General features: G+C 41.4%; 1 protein-coding gene across 4 annotated transcripts in view; it reads left to right on the top strand.

The window, feature by feature from the left end:
• Nucleotides 1-484: 484 nt before the first annotated feature.
• CA8 (carbonic anhydrase 8) overlaps nucleotides 485-21,349 on the top strand; it is a 92,673-nt gene continuing 71,808 nt past the window's right edge. For all 4 annotated transcript variants that reach the window (XR_650654.3, XM_003902795.4, XM_009213086.4 and 1 more), the window contains exons 1-3: nucleotides 485-855; nucleotides 2,021-2,212; nucleotides 16,248-16,372. Coding sequence is in view for 3 of the 4 variants with exons in the window: in XM_003902795.4 (XP_003902844.1) it covers nucleotides 756-855; nucleotides 2,021-2,212; nucleotides 16,248-16,372 (417 nt within the window). In the remaining variant the exon portion in view is untranslated. The remainder of the gene's footprint in view (nucleotides 856-2,020; nucleotides 2,213-16,247; nucleotides 16,373-21,349) is intronic.

Raw genomic sequence — 21,349 nt, 5'->3', positions numbered from 1 at the left:
ACTCGTTTCCACTATGCTGAACGGACGATTTAAAAAGTAAACACTCAGAAAATACTAAGATTCCGCTGGAGAGCCTCTTTTTATTGTGTTATGGGGTCTCCCAGCCCTCTCCTTTCTCCTACCCATGGCAGCCCATCTCTCTCCTCCAGGACCCCTTCTTTTTGGTATCCTGGAGTACGGATGAAAATAAATAGGTGAGCAGCCTCTGGGCCAGGCCAGGCACACAGGGGTCCTGAGGGCTGACCTTGGGAGACTTGCGGGCTTCTGGAAGGAAGGCGCGGGAGGCAGAGCAGGAGTCTCCGCTGCGAGGAAGCACCAGGGGCGACCCTGGGGGAAGGGCGGACGGGGATGCGTCGACATTTCCGTGACTTGGGACTGGTCGCCCAAGGCCCATTCTAACTGTCGGCTCCCTGGCCCCCGCGGCCAAAGAGAGAAGGGGGCGGATCCTCGCGTGCCAGACACGCCCCGGCCGGGTATAAAATTCGCCAGGCGCTCGCTCCCCAGGCCACCGCGGCTCCCTTGTTCCGCTGGGGCCTCCGGACGCGCTCCCCGCGCAGGTCTCTGGAACACTCGGGCCGAACGTAAGCCCGCTTGCACTCACACTGCAGTTCACACCCGCAGGCGCGCTCGCACCCACATTGCAGCTCACGCGCGCTCACACTCCCCCACGCGCGCTCCACTCCCGCTCCAGCCCCGAGCCCCGCGAAGGCGCAGGCACCGCCGCCGAGAGCGCCAAGGGGCCCCGCGGCCTTCCCATGGCGGACCTAAGCTTCATCGAAGATACGGTCGCCTTCCCGGAGAAGGAAGAGGATGAGGAGGAAGAGGAGGAAGGTGTGGAGTGGGGCTACGAGGAAGGTAAGCGGCCACGAGTCGGGGTGTCCGGGGTCCCGCGGCGGCGTCAGTGTCTCGCCGAGCGCGGGACTCGAGTCCTGCTGCTGCCGCGCGCTCCGAGCACCTCCACGTCCCTTCTTTCCCACGGGGGTCTCCGCCACTTTCCCACTCCCCTGGCGCGTTTCGGGCGGGAGGCGTTCCAGGGAGGCGTGCTCGCCGCCTGCCTTCTCCCGCCGCCTTCGCTGTGGCCCGGGAGCCTTCCGCAGGGCTGGCGTTCGCACCTGCTGCGGTCCGGAGGGCGGGCTAGCCTCCAAGCAATGGCTGTACCTTTTATGTCTTCTGAATAGTCAAGAAGAGCAGCGGTACATTTTACTTAACACCTGAGGAAGACAGTGTTAGTGTTAAGAATTCTTTTTTGACTTGAAGACTTTGGGGAGAAAGTGTTTCTGCCTCTGGTCTTTTCGTGAAGCCTGCTAGCAACGCTCGTCTTTCTAAAGTATGTCCTAAATTTCAGACTGAATCGTTGGGTTTGGCGAGAAGCGGTTGACTCTCTGAAAAACCAGAGTTTCCTAGATTTATTAAAGACCTAGGGCTCCTATTAGAGCCAACCAGTAGTGCTGATGTTTACTACATATGTTGAAACCAATATAGAATATATAATTTTAATTATAAAAAATTTGGAAAGAGTATGGGAATATATATGTACATAGATATATACATATGCACACTTTAAAATACTGCACTTGCATTTCTGATAAGGGGCGTCTATTTACTAGCATGAGAGTTAGGGTTTTTGACTGTCACAATGTATGTTTAAAGTTACAGCTATTTCCCAAATACTGAATGTAATTTTGAACTAATAAGCAGAAGAAATTGTTCTGGTATTCTTTTTTTCTAATCACTTAAAGATGACCCACATTTCCTAGAGTCATAAATTATTATGTCTTTGTTGACAAATACAAATAGAATATTTTGTTAGTCTGGGAATTTGTATATGGTATTTGATAATATCAGATCATTCAAATAATGAATGCAAAAACACATAGAATTACCATATTTCATCTGTATAGTGATGGTATCATTACTGTCTTCATAATATCAAGGATTCTAAGTGTTTGGTTTTTACATGTTAAATTTTACTGTAACTTATTTTTTAACCTGTTTTTAATGTATTTCATTTTGTTCTTAGGTGTTGAGTGGGGTCTGGTGTTTCCTGATGCTAATGGGGAATACCAGTCTCCTATTAACCTAAACTCAAGAGAGGCTAGGTATGACCCCTCACTGCTGGATGTCCGCCTCTCCCCAAATTATGTGGTCTGCCGAGACTGTGAAGTCACCAATGATGGACATACCATTCAGGTTATCCTGAAGTCAAAATCAGGTATTTTAGAAAATGTGTTTGTGTGGTCTTTTAAACTCGAAGTCAGCATGGAGTTATCGAACTGTGATTTAACTTGCACAATTTAAAAAGTACAACTGACATATCTCTATGTTCAGGATACCTTTATATTATAATATAAAGCATTTTTGGGAATTACCTTCTGAAAGAATTTTGAAAGGATAAAAGGGTGAAATTATGATGATTATCAGTCGATTGTTCTGCTTCTTACGATGTTACTGGAACAACATTGGTTTGATCACCTTATACCTTGTGAAATATGAGGACAGGTACATGCAGGTGCACTGATCTGCATTTTGTCCAACATTGTTGGTTAGCTTAAACCACTTAGATAATCATAATTCTGTTTTGCTACTTTGTGAAACCAAAAATTAGGATTTATTGACATAATGTGGCATTCAAGGTAGACTTCTCAGGTTAATTTTCTCTACTGTATTAATTTGCTGAAAATAATTTTAACTAAAAACAGTAAAAAAAAATCCTTTAAACTCAGTCAGAGATTTAAGTGGTAAACAAACCTCTTGCTTTTATTTATTTATTTATTTAAGTTCCATCCCATGAAACCTCCCCTACCCCTTGCAAACCTATTTGAGATGGATCTGAAATGTTCTGTGGAAAAGGTGTTCGGCAATTACCAAGGAAATCAGTTTTTGGCTTTATTGTAGGAAAGAGGAAATCAGATTTTTTAAAAATGTAGCATTAATAGCATGCATTTCATAGTGAATAATAACTATCTTTTTCTTTTGGGAAAAAATAAAGTATGTTGAAATATTAGGATGTACTTGATAAATAGAGACTGTGCTCAAACATTAATTCCAAGTCGATAAAGTTGATGCCTCAAACCATAAAATCTTTAGGTTTGTTATTAATCAAGGCAGCTGTTGATTTCCAACTATGGATTTATTTTATTCATTGTAAATGTTTCTAAGCTTTAATTTAGAATCCATGAGATAGTCATAGATTCATGTCGTCTCCCTTGCTGTTGTGAGTTTAGTCAGCATGTGAGCATTGCCCAAGAGAGTTTCTGGGCTTTATATGTACTTAGAGTCAGTTTAAGATGTAAATTTCAACTTGAATTACAATTTTTTTGTGGGTGTGCTTTTAGCTTTGATGGGACATTACGTAGTTTTTTGAAAGGATATTGTAAAATTATTGAATGCTGGCTGTTCCGGCATATAAAAAGCAATTTAAAGAAGTACATATGTGTGGATATGTTGAGATGCTTTGAACTTCTGGAAATAAATGTTTATGTATCTACAAAACAAAAATACATTTCATGTCAGGTGCCATGATGAATATTGGTTGCATATAAATGGATAAGACAGTTCTTGAGGATTCGTAGCGTAGTGAAAACCCAGTTCTTTAAAGTGTTAGTGTACACACGATGTAGCAAGTGTTACAAAGGGTTGTGGGAGCAGAGAGGAATGACTAAACACATATACCCCACTGCATCTGTATGTGACTAGTCTTGCTCTGAGATCAAATTCACTTCAGCAAGTTGAATTTACCATTTTCTTCTGCTACCTTCTCAAACACTCACAATTTTCTTTAATCTTCTGCCTCACTCTAAAACGGAGACTGTGGACCAACATCTGGGCCCTCTCACCATGAAGTGTGTTTCTTCCTCACTTAGCATTTTGTGCTTTTCTCTTCCTCCTTTCACCCCTGCCCGCTGAAGAAGAACTGTCTGCATTTCTGTCTAGGCCTTATTTGGACACTCATGATCCAGAGCCCATTTTCCTGCCTCCCTGGAGACCTTCCTACCTCAGATTCCCCTTCTCCTCTCTGTCATGATAATAATTTCCTCCTTATTGTTCCTTCCCTTCCAATATTTCTGCAAACTCAAGAAAAGTAACCAAAATACCATGTCTTGAGTAGTTGTTTTTTCCCCTAGGATATTTAAGCTCCTCAGAGGAATCGTTTGTAAGCTCTAAATACCCTGTCATTCACTTATTTAAATAATATTTTATCTTTATTGAGATAGAATATAAACAAAATAGTTGAATAGGCCGGGTGTGATGGCTCACACCTGTAATCCCAGCACTTTAGGAGGCTTAGGTGGGCAGATCACTGGAGGTCAGGAGTTCGACACCACCCTGACCAACATGGTGAAACCCCACCTCTACTAAAAATACAAAAAAGAATAAAAAAAAAAAAATTTAAAAAGGCTGTTTGCGGGGCTGAGGCAGGAGAATCGCTTGAACCTGGAAGGCAGAGGTTGCAGTGAGCCGAGATTGCGCCACTGCACTCCAGCCTGAGTGACAAAAGCAAAACTGTGTCTCAAAAAAAAAAAAAGTTGAATAATACTCTTTCTGCCTGTGGTTATACCCTGCTCTTCCCCACCTATGGTTGCTGTTCCCTAGTGACAACTACTTTGAAACTTTCTAGCTGTTTCTTTTGTGGTTACCTCCAAGAATGTAAGAATATAATAATGCTGTTATGCTTTGATATGTAAGCTATATGTGAACTCTCTACTATGGAAGATGAGGCCAATTTTCCTTCTTTCTTTCTTTCTTTGTTTTTTTTTTTTGAGACAGAGTCTCGCTCTCTCACCCAGGCTGGAGTGCAACTGTGCAATCTTGACTCACTGCAATCTCTGCCTCCTGGGTTCAATTGATTCTCTTGCCTCAGCCTCCTAAGTAGCTGGGATTACAGGCACCTGCCACCACACCCAGCTAATTTTTTTTTGTATTTTTAGTAGAGATGGGGTTTCACCATGTTGGTCAGGGTAGTCTCGAACTCCTGACCTCAGGTGATCCGCCCACCTTGGCCTCCCAAAGTGCTGGGATTACAGGTGTGAGCCACAGCGCCTGGACGAGGCCAGTTTTCTTATTGCCCTCTTTCTTATGATTTCACTCTCTTATCACAGTGTACTTAAATTAATTTAAAAAATCTGTTTAGATTTAAGGGGTACAAGTACAGTTTTGTTTCTTGGATATATTGCTTAGTGGTGGAGTCTGGGCTTTTAGTGTAACTGTCACCCAAATAGTGTACGGTAATTTCTCATGCCTCATTCCCCTGGAGTCTACTTAAATTCATTTTCATTTAAATTAATACTCAGTATTTTTATTATTACAACTGCAACTATTGTTTCCAGCTGAGATTATATTTTGTCTCACTTATTAAACAATGTTTTGGATTTTCCTGGAGTTAATGCATTTTTGTTAATTGAATTTTTTATCTGTCAGTAATTAATTTCCAAACTCTCAGACATATGACAGATCTTCTCTTAGGACATTCGCCTGCATCAGGTTGTCTTCCCTCCCTTGATCCTCCTCATCCTTTCTTTTTTCCTGTGGAGGTTGCTTTTCCTTTCTGCTCTCCAGGCCTCTCTTACAGCCTCTTCCTGCAGCTCCTTGGACCTCACGCCTGGGAAGTCCCCTCATTTGTCTCCTGTGTTAGATCGGATGTTTCCTGGATGCCGTGGAAGTCCCCTCGTTTGTCTTCTGTATTAGATTGAATGTTTCTGGGATGCGTGCCGTCCTCTTTTTTGAGTTGCTCCCTCATCTCAGGGAATTTCTTGGTTTATTTGCTTCTACAGTTCATGTTCCGGGAACTTCCTGTGAAAAGGGGCAAGTGAGGGCTACATGCTTGGATGCCTAGGTGTCTGTAAGTGTCTTTATTATACTTCACACTTGATTGGAGTTAGCATGGAGTAGCAGTCTGGGTTAGAAGTATTCTTGATGTCGTTTGATGTTTGACATCATGATTACATTGCTTCCAGCTTCCAGCGTTGCGGTTGAAAGATCTAGCGCCATTCTGCTTCTCAACCCCCTCTGTGTGTCTTTTCTCTTTTTTCCTTTCTGGAACCTTTTACGGTGTTTTCTTTACTGCTGTTGTTTTGAAGTGTTACAGCCATGTGCCTTGGTGGGATTGTTTCTGCTCTATATGCTGGGCACTTGGTAGGAGTTTTCAGTCAAGATAATTGTGTCTTTTATTTACCAGAAATTTTCTTGTATTTCTCATATTATTTCATTGATAAATTTTGTATTTTCATTTTTTCCCCTTCTTTCGGTAACTCCGTTCTCTTCTACTTTGTAGTAGATTTCCAAAATTTTTAATCGTTTAGTCTTTTGATTGAACTCTTACTTTCTGCTTTCTTGTTTTTAATTTCAGAACATTGAACTTATGCTGCAATTAAAAACCTTTTTTTATAAAAAAAATACAACATCCAGTATTTATTTCATGAATTTATGATCTTTCTTCATTCTTTGCTATATTGCTTCTTTTCTATCCCTGCCTGTCTCTGTTTACTCTGGGTTTCTTTTTCTATTTATATTGGTATCCCTCTTTTATTTCGGAGGCTCTCCTCAAATGCCAGTGATCTTTGGCTCTTTGTTCATATTTAAGAATGAGTCTAGGAAGCACATCAGAAGCTCTGTGCACCTGGGCAGGGGTTGAGGGCTGTTGGGCTTCACGGTACCATGATCAAGAAAGGACCTGGCCATGTTGTTGGAGGAGTCTTTGTAGCTTATATCAGTTTAACTGGAATATGCTTGTTTCCTGTTTGTGTTTTTGTTTTGGAGTTAGGAATGGCTTAAGTTGGCCACCAGCTTTCTGGTTGTTGGCACAGACAGGAGACTATCACCATTTAGCAAGTCCACATTTCCTTCATCTTCTGCCAGGGATCTCATCATCATGCCTGACCATGCATGATGAGGTTTAACTGCTCCTTTTAAAAACTTTAAATCGGGTTTTCTGTTTTCAGTTTCCTACTCTGCACTGCCACATTCAGAAGTATCTCTACTGCTCCCACCTCCTGAGTCCTTTCTGATGTCTTAGTCTGTTTGGCTACTATACTAAAATACTGTGGAGTTACGGGTAATCTATAAATAATAGAAATTTGTTTCTCCTGGTTCTGGAGACTGAGAAGTCCAAGATCAAGGTGCTGACAGATTTGGTGTCTGGTGAGGGCTCTTCCTCTGCTCTGTACATGGTGCTTCGGTGCTATGTCCTCACATGGTGTGAGGCAGAAGGGTCAAACAGGCTCCCTGGAGCCCTTTTATAAGAGCCTCATCCCATTCTTAGAGCAGAGCCCTCATCCCATTTACCCGATCACCTCCTGGACATCTTATATTGTTGCATTGGGGATTCAATTTCAACATGGATTTTGGAGGGGGATGCAGGCATTCAAACCATAGCTTCTGGGTTCTGTAGTAGGAATTGCATGCCTCTTGTGGCCTTCTTCCTGTAGTTACTTAGCTTTTAGCTTTCTCTGTTTTGCTGAATCACTCACTACCTTTCAGTCTGCTTTCCAGCACCACCCCCCACCGCCACCCAATTTTTTGGGCGTTCCTCTTTTGCTGTTGTTCTCCAGTCTTGTTGATGTTGCTCTGGCAAGTTGTGCCCTTTCCATTTAGTGAGAATTAAGGAGGGAGGGCGGATCAATGTTTGAGTGCAATCTTCCTTGTCTAACTGGAGGTACCCCCTGCAAATACAGCATGCTGTCTTCTTAAATTAAAAAAAAAAAAAAAATCCACACAAGAAGCACAGTTCTTTTTAGAAATTAAAGCTGACTTCACACCACCACTGTGCTAAAACCTCAGCCCTCCCTGAGGCTGTCTTTGACGTGGGTTATTTTTTTTTTTTGCTCTGTTTATATTAACAAATCATAAAGAATTGCCAAAACGGTTTAAAACAGTTGTATAATTTAAATGCTTAGACTTATTAAACTAAAACGTTTAACATAATCGTCATGATATTGTTCCTGTATATGTAATCCCATCTGGAGTTACTGCCTTAATATAAATTTAAGGCTTTTCAGGGGCATGAACCCCTGCCCCCACCCCTCTCTGCTGGAACTTCTCAAGCCAAGGTCACTGATGAACTCATCATCCCCTAAATCCAATGGGCATTTTTTATTCTTACAGGACTTTAACTTTGCTGCATTGGAAATGGAAATTTTGGAAGTTCTCTCTCCTGTTAGTCTCTGGGCCACACAATTGCCTGACACTTCTTCCTAATTTTGACTGCCTTTTTTCTGCTGGTGTTTCATGTTCTGCTGTGCTTCAGTAACAGGGTTTCTTAAGGCTTTCTCCTGAACCGTCTTCTCTTGCATGTATCCCATGAGCAGTGCATCTGCATAGACTGTGTGCTGCTTTGTTCGTCTTCTGTTTCCGCATAAGACAGCAAAGGAGCTTAGAAAAGGGGCTGCAGTGACAGGCTCTCGGAGTGGCATGGGCCAGTGCAGCCTCCCATCTCAGACCTCCTGGCAAGTGGGTGGGCAGCTTGAATAGCTCAGGGAAGGAAATCCGTTTCTCACAAGAAAACCCATTTTGCTTTTGAGCAATTCCAAAATTCAGAAAGTTCTATTATCTCCGCCATTGTTTGTCTTTTAGGTCTCTGGACCTATTTAGAACAAATGTAATTATACTTCCACATTGACGTCCTTTCAAATACTGCAGGGATAACACGCAGTTGCCGTTTTGCTTTTCAGACATTCTTAGTTCTTTCAGCTGTTGCTCACATGACAGTCTTTCATTCCTCAATACTTATTTTATTGATACTTTACTACGGGAGTTATAGACTCAGTTGTCTTTTAGATCCAGGCATATATAATACTATACATGAGAGCAACCAGGAGAGCAAGAGATTGTAAATAGCTACTGACCCTCTGCTTCGTCTGCAGTGTCAGCAGACAAGACAGTAGGGGCTGGTGGGGACTGCAGGAACTGGCAAGCTGCAGAAAGCAGGCCTAGTTTGCCAGATGTTTAATGTGTCAGGAGAAGCTGGAGATGTGCACCTGTGAACTCAACGTACATGTTCACTGGTTTCATCTGGCCTGCAGAGTGCGGTTGGTAATCTTTGTTTCATCTTTTGCAAACAGTTACATGGTTTGGATAAGGTACGTATAAATCAGATCCAAAGCCTGCCCTCAAGGAGGATACAATGGTAGGTCGTAGAATATATTATAGCTATACAGGGAGAGATTATTTTTGGTGGAAATTTTTAGGGAAGGATTTGTGGAGGAAAGAGCATTTGAAATAATCCTTGAAGTATGAATAGCATTTGTATATGGGGAGCCTGGGGTGTGTGGGAAGAAGGGACAACTTGCAAAAAGGACACAGATACAGGAAGTTCTAGAGGTTGTACGAGGAAAGGCTAATCCTTCAGTATGTCTGGAAGAGAAGATTTTGTTCGTGACAAAAGGGGTTAACAGGAAGTAGAATAGAGAGGGTATTTTGGAGCAAATTCATGAGGGACCCTGCACAGAGAAGGGTAGAACCTTTCTTTTTTTTTTTTTGTAGGATAAAGTCATAATTAGAACATTGCTTTAAGAAAATCAAGCTGGCAGCACTTAATGAGATGGAATCTAGGAGAGAGTGTGAGCCAGTTTGAAGGTTAGTACAAAAGACTCAACCAAAACCACAGGCATTGCAGTGTCAGTGGAAAAGGAGGGGAAGACACAGGAGTGATCTCTGCAATGCAGTCTACAGAATGTCATGGGTTAGTGATGTGGAGCAGGGGAGTGGAGGAGATCAGTGGAGAGAGATGCCTGGGATGGAGCCCCCAGTTTCAGATCCTGTCACTATTCTTCTACCTCTACTCTGGGCAAGTTTCAAGGTAGCAGAGTCCCTCCCTCCTAACACGGAGTCGAAGCAAGCATCACATTCCAGGGTGATCTGACCGGACTATTGGTTCTGATATCTCCTGGAGTACGGCGAATTTTATTAAGGCTGCCACATGTATCATTTAGCTTCTCAGCAGGACAAATGGGTCACTGGCAGGAATCTTAACATTTAAGGTACACGCCAAATTAAAATTAAACATCTTTGCAGTGGTATAAAGAGGATTGTAAGCATAAAAATTAATTACAGATTTCAGCCCGGCACGGTGGCTCACACCTGTAATCCCAGCACTTTGGGAGGCTGAGGCGGGCAGATCACGAGGTCAGAAGATAGAGACTATCCTGGCTAACATGGTGAAACCCAGTCTCTATAAAAATACAAAAAATTAGCCGAGTGTGGTGTCAGGCGCCTATAGTCCCAGCTACTGGGGAGGCTGAGGCAGAAGAATGGCGTGAACCTGGGAGGCGGAGCCTGGAGTGAGCCGAGATCGCGCCACTGCACTCCAGCCTGGGCGACAGAGTGAGACTCTGTCTCAAAAAATAAATAAATAAATAAAAAAAAATAAAAATAAAAACACATAAATAAATAAAAACTAAAATAATAATAATAATAATTACAGATTTCTAGCCTGAGTGGTTTGATACTTAAGTAGTGAGAAAATGTGTGAGACTGCCCACACCACTTGTGCAGTAGTGTCACTCCAGCTGACTACAAGCGATGTCTTAAGGGTAATGACATTTTTAATGGACCATCATTATGGGAGAAATTGCTAATCAAGATAGGTCATTTGTGCCCTTCACTGTTACTTATTATAGAAATTTTAATTAGAATATTTTACTTTTGGGTCTCTTATAATTCTCAATACTAATTTTAAGATAGATGGTGATGATTATTAATCCTACTTTCCCCCCCAAACATGACAACTTTTTACAGTGTTTCTTAGCAACCTTGCTGATTTAAAGATGAAATTGTCAAAAATATCTTAAAAATTATTTTCACTGAAGAAGAGGCTCCGTATTTTTTGTTTATATGAAATGTCAGGGCTGACTTTCTTTTTCCTTCTTTCTTTTCTTTCCTCTTTTCTTTTTTTTTCTTTTTCTTTTGACAGGGTCTCATTCTGTTGCCCAGGCTGGAGTACAATCATAGCTCACTGCAGCCTCCAAGTCCCCGGCTCAAGCAATCTGCCCATCTCAGCCTTTCTGGTAGCTGGGACTACAGGCCTGACACCATGCCCAGATAATTTTTAAATTTTTGGTGGAGGCAGGGGTCTTGCTATGTTACCCAGGTTGGTCATGAACTCCTGGATTCAAGCGATCCTCTCGCGTTGGTTTCCCTTAGAACTGGGATTACAGGTGTGAGCTACTGTACCTGGCTGGATTAATTACTGTATTTATTATTGGATAACTTCGGTGCATTTGAATTACCTGGTTAGTTGGTGTCATCTGCATCACTTTGCATTTGCTTCACTTTGCCCGGCCTGCTCTCTGTGCTATTGTTATGATCTTTACCCTTAAGAGCTGAAGATATTTAATAGAGCTATAGGTTAACAGCCAAGGACAGTTTAAAAATATTGAAAAATTTTTGCTTTTAAGGCCTCAAATGTTAAAAAAGAGCTAAATAATACTATTTTGGGGAAGTTTTAGAGATAAAATTGGAATTTCTTAAAAGTTACTCTGAGGTTATAAAGTCTTTAAACCCATTATGAATGAACCCTTTGGGGCTGGGCATGGTGACTCATGCCTGTAATCCCAGCACTTTGGGATGCCAAGGCTGGTGGCTCATTTGAGGTCAGGAGTTCAAGACCAGTCTGGCCAACATAGTGAAACCCTGTCTCTACTAAAAATACAAAAATTAGCCAGGCATGGTGGTACAAACTTATAATCTCCACTACTAGGGAGACTGAAGCAGGAGAATCACTTGAACCTGGGAGGCGGAAGTTGCAGTGAGCCGAGATCACATCATTGCACTCTAGCCTGGATGACAGAGCAAGACTCCATCTCAAACATAAATAAATAAACAAACAAACAAATAAATAAATAAATAAATAAATAAGAATGAATCCTTTAGATCCTTCGGGTGGTGTACCAGGGACCCACTGGTGTGGGGCTTCCTCTGTGCTGGAGGTGTGGCTCTACAGGCTCCATCTCCCGGCCTCACCATCTGTGACTGGACATGATAGCAGCTTTCTAACTGGTTAGGCTTACCGTTTGTTATTCTGTCATCTGCAGATACTGCAGGAATAATACTTCAAATTGCAAATATGACCATGTTAGTCCCCTGATTAAAAGCCCTCTATGGTTCCGGACAGGAGAAACCCCCGCTCCTAAGCATAGGCTGTACGTCTCCTCCTCATGCCCGCCTTGACTGTTGCTAACTTTTGATTTTATTCTCCTAGAACACACTTAAACTGCTTCATGTCTCAGAATATTTCTTAGGCTCTTTGCTCTACTCTGCATGCACTTTTCACCTGTTAGCTTATTCAAGACTCAGCTGAACTGGTATCTTCTTGGGAACATCTTCCCTGACTTTATGATTCATGCTTGTTACTGGCTTGTCCCTTGCTGGATACTCTCCTGCTACTCTTTCCTGCTCTTAATATGTTCTATTTAGACTATTCAGTTTACTCTTTTAACCACTGAGACTGCCCAGTCAACACCAAGGCTGGATCTTCCTCGCTTTGTACACTCAGTGGTCAGCACAGGGCCAGGAGTCGAGTTGATCTCAAAACTTAGCGTTGAAGTCGAATGAAAAGAGAAGGAATAAGGCTTGAGCACTAGCCTCTGAATTATCTGGTAAATTGGTTTTCAGCAAAGGATTGTAGAAGCTTAGATAGATTTAGATAAATGTATATACATCACATCTTTATAGGGTTTTCAAATCTTACAGAAACTTTCTCAGGGAGCTCTTGTTTATGTCTTATAAATGGAATTGCCAAGCATATTAAAGAGCGTTAAAGAAAATGGAGGCTGTGGCAATGGCATCGGTTTATTTTATATTCTTTTCACAAGTTCCTTTTCTAAAAAAATTCAGCATGTCATCAGTAGGAGTTTCATGTTTTTTCATTGTAACTTTATTGAACCAGCTGACATCATAACTAATAAACCTGCCATGTAGTGACCCAATATCACTCAGCAAAATTATTAAATTTGATCAAAATTTGATTTGGATAAATGTAGGAAAAGGCTACCCCTTCTGAGATCATTTTTTTCTTTATTTAAAAAAATGTAAGCAGTAAAAAGGAAGAATAATGCTGAAAGAGGATGTTACCAGACAAGTCTTTAGATGAAGAACCAGATGGATAAAACAGAGCTGCTGTTTATTTTTAGTCCGTAAACACAATCATTCTTGGGGGATGAACAGGTAATGCTCTTACCTGGCACCTCATAATACCCTGAATTCAGAGTTTTGTCATTTTTTATGGCATTGTGTGGCTATGTGACTTTAATGTGGTTTAACTTTGGATTATTCATCTGCAGCAACAGTGAAAAGTGCCCAGAGCCTGGTTCCTGGCTGACAGCCACCTCTTTGTCACCTCTCCCTGGAGAACCAGACTGGGGCAAAACACTTCCCTTCTCAGTATATTCCCTTTCATACCATAGAATATAACTACTTGATTGCCATTGTATTGAGTATCATGACATGACAGTTAATAAACCTGCGATGTAATAACCAGATAGGACTCAGAAAAAATACGATCTTGAAAAATATATGAATTTACACTTCAGCATGATAGAATGTAAGATCTACAAGGCCAGGGAAGTTTGTCTGTTTTGTCAAAATCAATGTATTGTAAATACTTAATACAGTACCTGGTACAATGTAGTAGATGATCAAAAAAATACCTGTTGGAAGGATGAGTAAACTTCTCTGGATTTTGAAGTTCTCCCTATCAAAACATGGGTCTATGCAGTTTGAATTTCCACAGTGTTTCACTTAAACTGTCTCCAAGTTTAAGTGAAAGGCTTCATTGCTGTTAAGGAAGTTTTGAGCATTGGTCATGCAGGGAGTGTATTTTTGCAGCATGGATCTCTTTATGGTCCCCTGAAATCACTGTCAAGACTAGCTACAAGCTGTATCATTCATTTCCATATACTAGTAGACTGCTGTTTACTAGTAGAGCTAGTAAACTGCTCTGTAACAGAACAGTTTTAGAAATACCATGTGCCTTTGTGTGTGTGTGTGTGTGTGTGTGTGTGTTCTGAGTGTATGTGATAAAGGGGTTTTGGGGAAGGAGTTTTAAAAATCCTCTTTCCCATTTCACATGTGCTTCATTTCATGACGCTCCTCTTTCTTCTTCCTTAGCCATGTGGAGCTGAGCCTTTTCTAGGACAGTTTTATCGCTTGGTTTTAGAAGTGGTGTTATAGAGCTCACCCGCTGAGGCCTTGGGCCCCACTGTTGCTGAGGGTGGCGAGGGGTGTATTTTCTCGTTCTCTTTTTCCTTTTTGGTGTGGGAGGTGGGGTACACAGTGGGTAGACTCCTAGTCTCAGTCCTGGTTTTTCTTAAGACCAAATTTGGACAGCCAAGAGAAAGGAATGAGTTGTGAGGTTATTTAGAAAACATTTCATACATTCTTAAATCCACAGAATGGATGTTTATTGGAGAGGAAGGTGAAGTGAGCTTGCACTGTGGTTCTGAGTATCTACAAACCTTTCTGATCCATGTATTACAAGTTTTTAGATTATTCTGGGAAATAGGATGAAGTGCAGTTCTCCAAGGAGCAACTTCAGTTTATAAATCTAGGCTTAGATAAGTCATTGTTTTTTAGTTCATGCTCACAGATACTGACATTTGGGTTTCCCTATCCCTGCCTCACCCCTGGAATGTAGGTCAGAAGATTCGAGTTCCAGGTCCTGTCCTGGGGCCTGCTAGGAGGCTGGCTGTGGCAGGTCACACTTAGCCCCTCTCATCCCACTTTTCTGCCCTGTCTGTGAGGTTGATTATAACACTATCCCCTTGGATTTGTTGTGTGACGTAAGTCAGACCAAGCATGAGGACAAACACTAAAATCTAAAATCATGCATGACAGTGTGATCCTAAAGGCCATGAATCTCACTTCCCTTCCCCTTGATGTGAAGTGTATCCACTCAAAAAATTAAAGTTAGTTCTTGCTCTGGATGTTGCTTGTCTTTGTTGTTTGAGCTGTTAGAAAGCTTGGGAGCAGATTTGTGGGGCACCTTTATCAAGGACTCCATGACCTCCATTGTGTCTGATAGCCTCATTTCTCCATCTATTTTCAGCCTCTTTCTTTGCTTCCCCTTGTTCTTTTTCCTGATTTATGCTGTCTGACTGTATTGTATGTACCTTGACATAAGCAGCCTTAAATCCTTTTTGGAACAAGTCTTTAGATGAAGAACCAACCAAACAAGTAAATATTGTTGCACCAATTTGCTTTCTTCTTTGAGTTTTAGGATAAGGATGAATGACAGAACTCTTCCTCAAAAGAGGTGTGGAATCTGCTATGTCCTCCTCAGAGGCAACCCAAGTGTGAAGGATGATCTGTTTCAAAAAGTCTACTTCTAGGAAAGGGAAGGTGTTGAATTTTGTTAGCTAAATAACCTAAAATTCTTAGCTGATACTATTCAGAATTGGGAGTTGCTAGAGGAAAAATGCCCTGAGTTAAACAACTTTTATTTGTATTGAAATTGACCATTTGTTTGTAGGAAACTTTATTTCAAGTTTGTATGTATGCTGTCAGGGAATTTTTAACTAAAGAATTTTATTGTTTTGAGACAGGTTCTCATGCAAATGTATTTTTCATTATCCTTTAGTGTGCCCTTGTTGAGGACAAAGGTCTTGATCATATCCAACAATGAGAAAAAGAGACATGATCTTGTGGGACTGATGTTAATATTTTGAGTATTGTTAATATTTTATTGCAGTTTTTTTTGTGTCATTTATGGTAATGAATGTCCATCAGCTATTGAAGTGCAATTTCATTATTGATTGACTTAATGCTAATCAATCCTCTTCATGGATAGTTTTGTTAGTCCACACCACAATTCTCTAAATTGGAAGCCTCCTAGTACAAGTGGATGATCTGCAAATGTAGTTTAATTTATTTAGACATCTACAGATTATTATTGGTCAGTCTGAGAGTTAAACCATATTTTTTGTCTCTTGATCAGTGCTAAGCTTAAATCTCTAAGAGAGGAATTTGTTTTCCTTGTCTACTTCTAGACTGAAAACACATAGGAAATTAAAATATACATATCATTATGAGTTTTTCAGAGGTTTTGAACTTCTACTATGTCTGAATGGCCAGGACAAGAATTTCAGCCAAGCCTAGATAGTTTAAATTCACCTCACAGTTGTGGTAAATTTCTCATTTTGACTTTGTGAATCTGTAGAACCCATGAGAGCATTTTGGTGAAAAAAAGAAGTCTCTAATGTTTATAATGCTGAGGTAAATGTGTGATGTAATTCAGTAACATATATTTTCTTTTTCAGTTCTTTCGGGAGGACCATTGCCTCAAGGGCATGAATTTGAACTGTATGAAGTGAGATTTCACTGGGGAAGAGAAAACCAGCGTGGTTCTGAGCACACGGTTAATTTCAAAGCTTTTCCCATGGAGGTAAGAGTAACAAATCATCTTGTAAAAATCTTGTTTTCTGAGTACAGTATCCAGCGATTTACTGAAAATGATTTGGTTTAAAAGTAGATGCATAGCTCTTGCATTTTATCAGTTTATACTAAAATTTTAAAAATGCTTAATGCAACAGAAGCCTAGGGCAGCACATGAAGCTTCCTTCCCATCTACTCTTGTGGCTTGGCATGTGCCATGAGCATGTGGCCAGAAAGGCAATCTACAGTATTAAATTTGACCCTAGTGTTACTATTCTTGTAAAAATTCTGCCTCTGCAAATTCAGTAGGTCACTTTTGTGGATGCTATGAATGGGTGACGAGCTGAAGACAAACAACCATTGGAGAAACTGCAACAGTAATGAAAAGTCTAGGTTAGCTAGTTTAAAATTGGTGGGTTGCTTTTATTCACCCCAAGCCACTAGGGGAGGGAGGGAGAAAGATTTTTCGAGAGTGATTCTTTTGTCCAAAAAATTCTTCCCCGACTTACATTCTTAGTTAACTCCTGCTCTTTCTTTGATAGCCAGTTGAAATCTTATGTCTTCTGTGGGACTTTTCTCTAGTTTCTTCTCTAGGCAGAATTCCTCTGTCTCTGTGCTCCCTGTATGCTTGATAGGGCACTGCCACGGTGCTGGCCCCATGGGTTGTACCATTTAGTCTTCATAGCGTCTTTCTTGCTGCCTGTGAGCTCCTGAGGAACGGAGCTCCCTCTCGCCCCCCTTTTACTCCCATCATTTGCCCAGTGCCAGGCACAGTGGAGACAGACAGTCCACACTGGTGAAAGTGAGGGGATGTTGGATTCAGTCCAGGTCTTGATGATATTTCTAGAAGGAACCTCAGTTTACCCCAGAAAATAGCCCTTTAGTGTCATGTAAGAGTATGTTTTGGGGGCCGCTGGTCTTCCAGTCTTTTCTCTGACATTCCCAACTGTGTATGTGCTTAATATTAAATATAAAATTGCTCATGACCGGATACGATATCCAGTACCACTTCAGAGGCTGGAAATCATGGCTGTATAATTTTACGTCAGTGATACATGTGTGTTAGAAGATGCTGTTGAAGTGTTTCGCAGCATTACTTTAATTATAATAAAAAAAAATCTCTGGAAGCTCAGGATATGTCTTTCATTATTAATAAAAGATGTGAACTTTAGATGTGAAACGTTCCATGTTTTAAGACTGGAGAGAGAAAACCCAAACCAGCATATTGAAGTGTGGAGGAGGTGTGCAGTGGTGCGGACAGTAAGGAGAAGCACTTTCTCAAAGGCCTTGATGGGGAAGGCCCTCAGAGCTTACCTGTCTAGGAGTTGTTTGCTCAGTACCTATAGATATCCTCTCCTTTCTACTGCCTGCGACACTTCTGTGTCACCTCTGGCTCCTGTCCCATCCTCAACCAACCTGACAAGGAAAAATTCACACCAGAATGCATCAAAAAGGAAACAAGACACAAAACAATCCAAGACAGTTAACCCCACTGGGTCGTGTGTCACAAAGTGAGGGGCAAGACCACCCTGGACTGTCAAGGTCTTTGCCCTGCCTCCTTTGGGTTTCAAAGGCCATTTCTTCATTTCATCTCAGCCCTCAAAGACAGACTCTAGTAACAAAAGTTCTGGAGAGAGGTAGCTGTAAAAGGAGAGGCAAGAACTTCTGGTTGAGAATTCCATAGCTCTGCTCGTGACATGAAGAACTTAAAAGCTGTGGGAAGCATAATTAGCAAGCTGTGCTCTTTGCTCTGTACTCAGATAGCATTTCTGGACCGAATATCCAGACTGGTTCGGTTACTTGGTGGCGTTTCAACAGCTCCGGTCCATTAAGCACAGGTAATGGTTTGTTTTGAATGAAGATTAAATCCTGGTAGTGAGGCTTTGTTTCTGCAGAAATATTTGTATTTCTGTATTTAATATCCTAAATACTTTTGTATGTGTATTTAGGATAATGGAATTGCTGACTATGATTTTTCCAAAATACGTGGCGAATAATATTTATGTTCTCTTTTAATCCCAGATTATCCCTGATCCAATTCCAGAGAAAATACTTGTATCAGTCATCTGGTGTTCACTTAGTGCTCTATCCTGTTGAGTGTGTAAATGCTATGGTTATGCAGAACTAGGAGAAGATCTCTGCAAGCCAGGATTGTTTATTGATTTCTTTTTGTGGAGACTGTGAAAACTGAGGTGGATTCTGAGGAGGAGAGTGCTCTTATGTTATGGTAAAAGAGAGGAGAGAGGGTTTCCATGTGGAAGAATGTCCTGGGAGTGGGGATGAGTTGGCTCATACAGAGTTAGGTATGAGTTGGCTTATACAGGGGACTACAGGTCCCCTGGTTCAGAACTGCCACCAAGGGCCACCTCAAGCACAGGGACGTGGCCAACCGCACAGTGTAGAGTAAGACCAGGTACGCTTTTGGGAACGTGGTTTTTTTTCCCTGTGTGTGTGTGTGTGTGTGTGTGTGTGTGTTTTTTAAAGGTCACTTTCCATATTTTACTTACATTTTAAGACTGACTTTTTTTTCCCCTCAAAATCACATATCCACGCACCTTTTTCTTTTTTGTTGATTTCATTGAAAATTAAATGGCTGGCTTATTAGACAGACACTGTAAGCAAATACTCTCTCTGTTACATGGAACACACAGGAATGACCTTTTTTTTTTTTTTTTTTGAGAGGGAGTCTTGCCCTGTCACCCAGGCTAGAGTGCAATGGCACAGTCTCGGCTCACTGCAACCTCCGCCTCCCAGTTTCAGGCCTCCATGGTAGCTGGGATAAGAGGTGCATGCCACCACGCATTATCTACTAAAAATACAAAAATGTTTGTATTTTTAGTAGAGACGGGGTTTCACCATATTGACCAGGCTGGTCTCGAACTCCTGACCTCAGGTGATCCGCCCGTCTTAGCCTCCCAAAGTGCTGGGATTACTGGCGTGAGCCACCTCGCCTGGCCAGGAACAGCTTTTAATAGAAATCCATCGAGCTATCTTCCCTCACCTTTTAGAAATTATAAATATAACAACAGCCCTAAAGAGATTTTTGATACTCCCAGTAGTCAGCACTGACACGGTTTCAAAAATTAACAGAGTTTGGGACTTTAAACGGTTTAAACTGCAGCTCTACACTAAACAAGATGTATTTGTGTTTTTCCTTCTTGATACCTGTAGGTTTCAGAAACATCTCTTTCCATAGCCATCTGACACTGCTTATCATGCTCTCATCTGGTAAATCTGAATTCTATTGTGAATACTCCAGGTTATACTTAAATGACAGTGCCTTATAACAAGAGAACGATATAATCATGCTGCATTTTTCCTCCTGTTACCTGAAAGGGTCTCACTATGTTGCCCAGGGTACATTTGAGCTGATCTCAAGGGACCCTCCTGCTTTAGCTTCCTGAGTAGCTGGGACTATCGGTGTGTGCCACTGCACCCAGCACCAGCTGGAATCCTTTTCCGTAATGTGTGGGTGTTTTGCATTGTGATATTCAGTCAAGACATTAATGTGAGTAGAAGATTATTGATTTAAGACAAGTTTGAGTTCAACTAAAATTAATTCTTGTGTGTTTGTTCTGGTGGCTGTGGAAGCTCCTTATTTTCTTTGAACTTTGTTGGATGTCTTAGCTTGTGAAGTCCAACTTTAATGCTATATGATTTTTTTTTTGCCATTTTGCTAACACACTAGTTAGCAAAATGCATTCACTCCGTGCATTCACCATTCCACTGGAACTGTTTATTCCCTTTACATTAACTTCTGTTACAGATTTAAGGCTCCTGGGTATTTAGGCTCACAGGTTCACGTTCTATGTTCAGGCTGTATATTCTATGTGTGTCATTTATCTGTGGACACTGCCATCTTTGCTGCTTCAAAGTAGCCTAACTCTGTGGTCTGTGTAATTTTTGGTAAATTATAGTGAATTTTTATACATGAATAGCTACTCTCATAATTCCAGGGAAGAGAGCTTCTCAGGCATTTAGATTTTTCTGGATCAATACAATTTACAAAAAAGTGGGGCTGGGTGTGGTGGTTCACACCTGTAATCCCAGCACTTTGGGAGTCTGAGGCGGGCAGATCACGAGATCGGGAGATCGAGACCATTAACATAGTGGAACCCTGTCTCTACTAAAAATGCAAAAAATTAGCCAGGCGTGGTGGTGGGCGCCCTGTAGTCCCAGCTACTTGGGAGGCTGAGGCAGGAGAATGGCATGAACCCGGGAGGCGGAGCTTGCAGTGAGCTGAGATCGCACCACTGCACTCCAGCCTGGGTGAAAGTGATGGGGAGACCCACAGTGTGTCAAGTTTTAATTTTTCCAATTAAGAACATTGCTGTCTGCTGTCCTCATCATTTTATAAAGAGAGGATCTTTAATAGCCAAATGTAGGAAGGATGTGATCTCAAAATAAGTCATGGACCCATACATTGAATAGATTTAGGTTTTTAAAAATGTACATTATTTCAATTTTTCTTGCATCACTACAGATGAATGGTAATTTTGTCAGGGATAGGCACTGATCCTGCCCACAGACTAGCAAGAGATCATGTATGGTGAGCCTGACTTTCTTGCCTTTCAGGCCTAAAAGCCTATGATTGAAGAGTGAATTGCTAAGAAGGAGGTCTAACCATATTGTATGCTGGACCCTTATCTTTCTTTATATTGTATTTAAAGAGCAGCTGCTGCTCTGTGTACTCTGAAAGGACTTAGTGACGATTGTGCCACATACCAGCTATTGATGGAAAGTTGGGTGCATTAGGTAAATAGAAAAATAATTCATTGTGCAGAGCAGGATACTTTAATTGTGAAGAGTCCAGGCCTTGGTTGCAAAATAGGCCAACAGAAATATTCTGAAGACTTTATCTCATAATATAGCGCTAATCCGTAAACTACATTTGGCCCCTGTACCAGGTCACCAGATATCCTACATCTCTTCTTCTCTTTCCAGGCGGCACATGGTAGTGTCTAGTATTTAGTGTTCTCTTAGTAAA

The sequence above is a fragment of the Papio anubis genome, chromosome 8 (assembly GCF_008728515.1).
Source record: "Papio anubis isolate 15944 chromosome 8, Panubis1.0, whole genome shotgun sequence".
In the NCBI taxonomy this organism is placed as follows: Eukaryota; Metazoa; Chordata; class Mammalia; order Primates; family Cercopithecidae; genus Papio; species Papio anubis.
The sequence above is the reverse complement of the archived record's forward strand: the minus strand, read 5'-3'. Positions and strand labels throughout refer to the sequence as shown.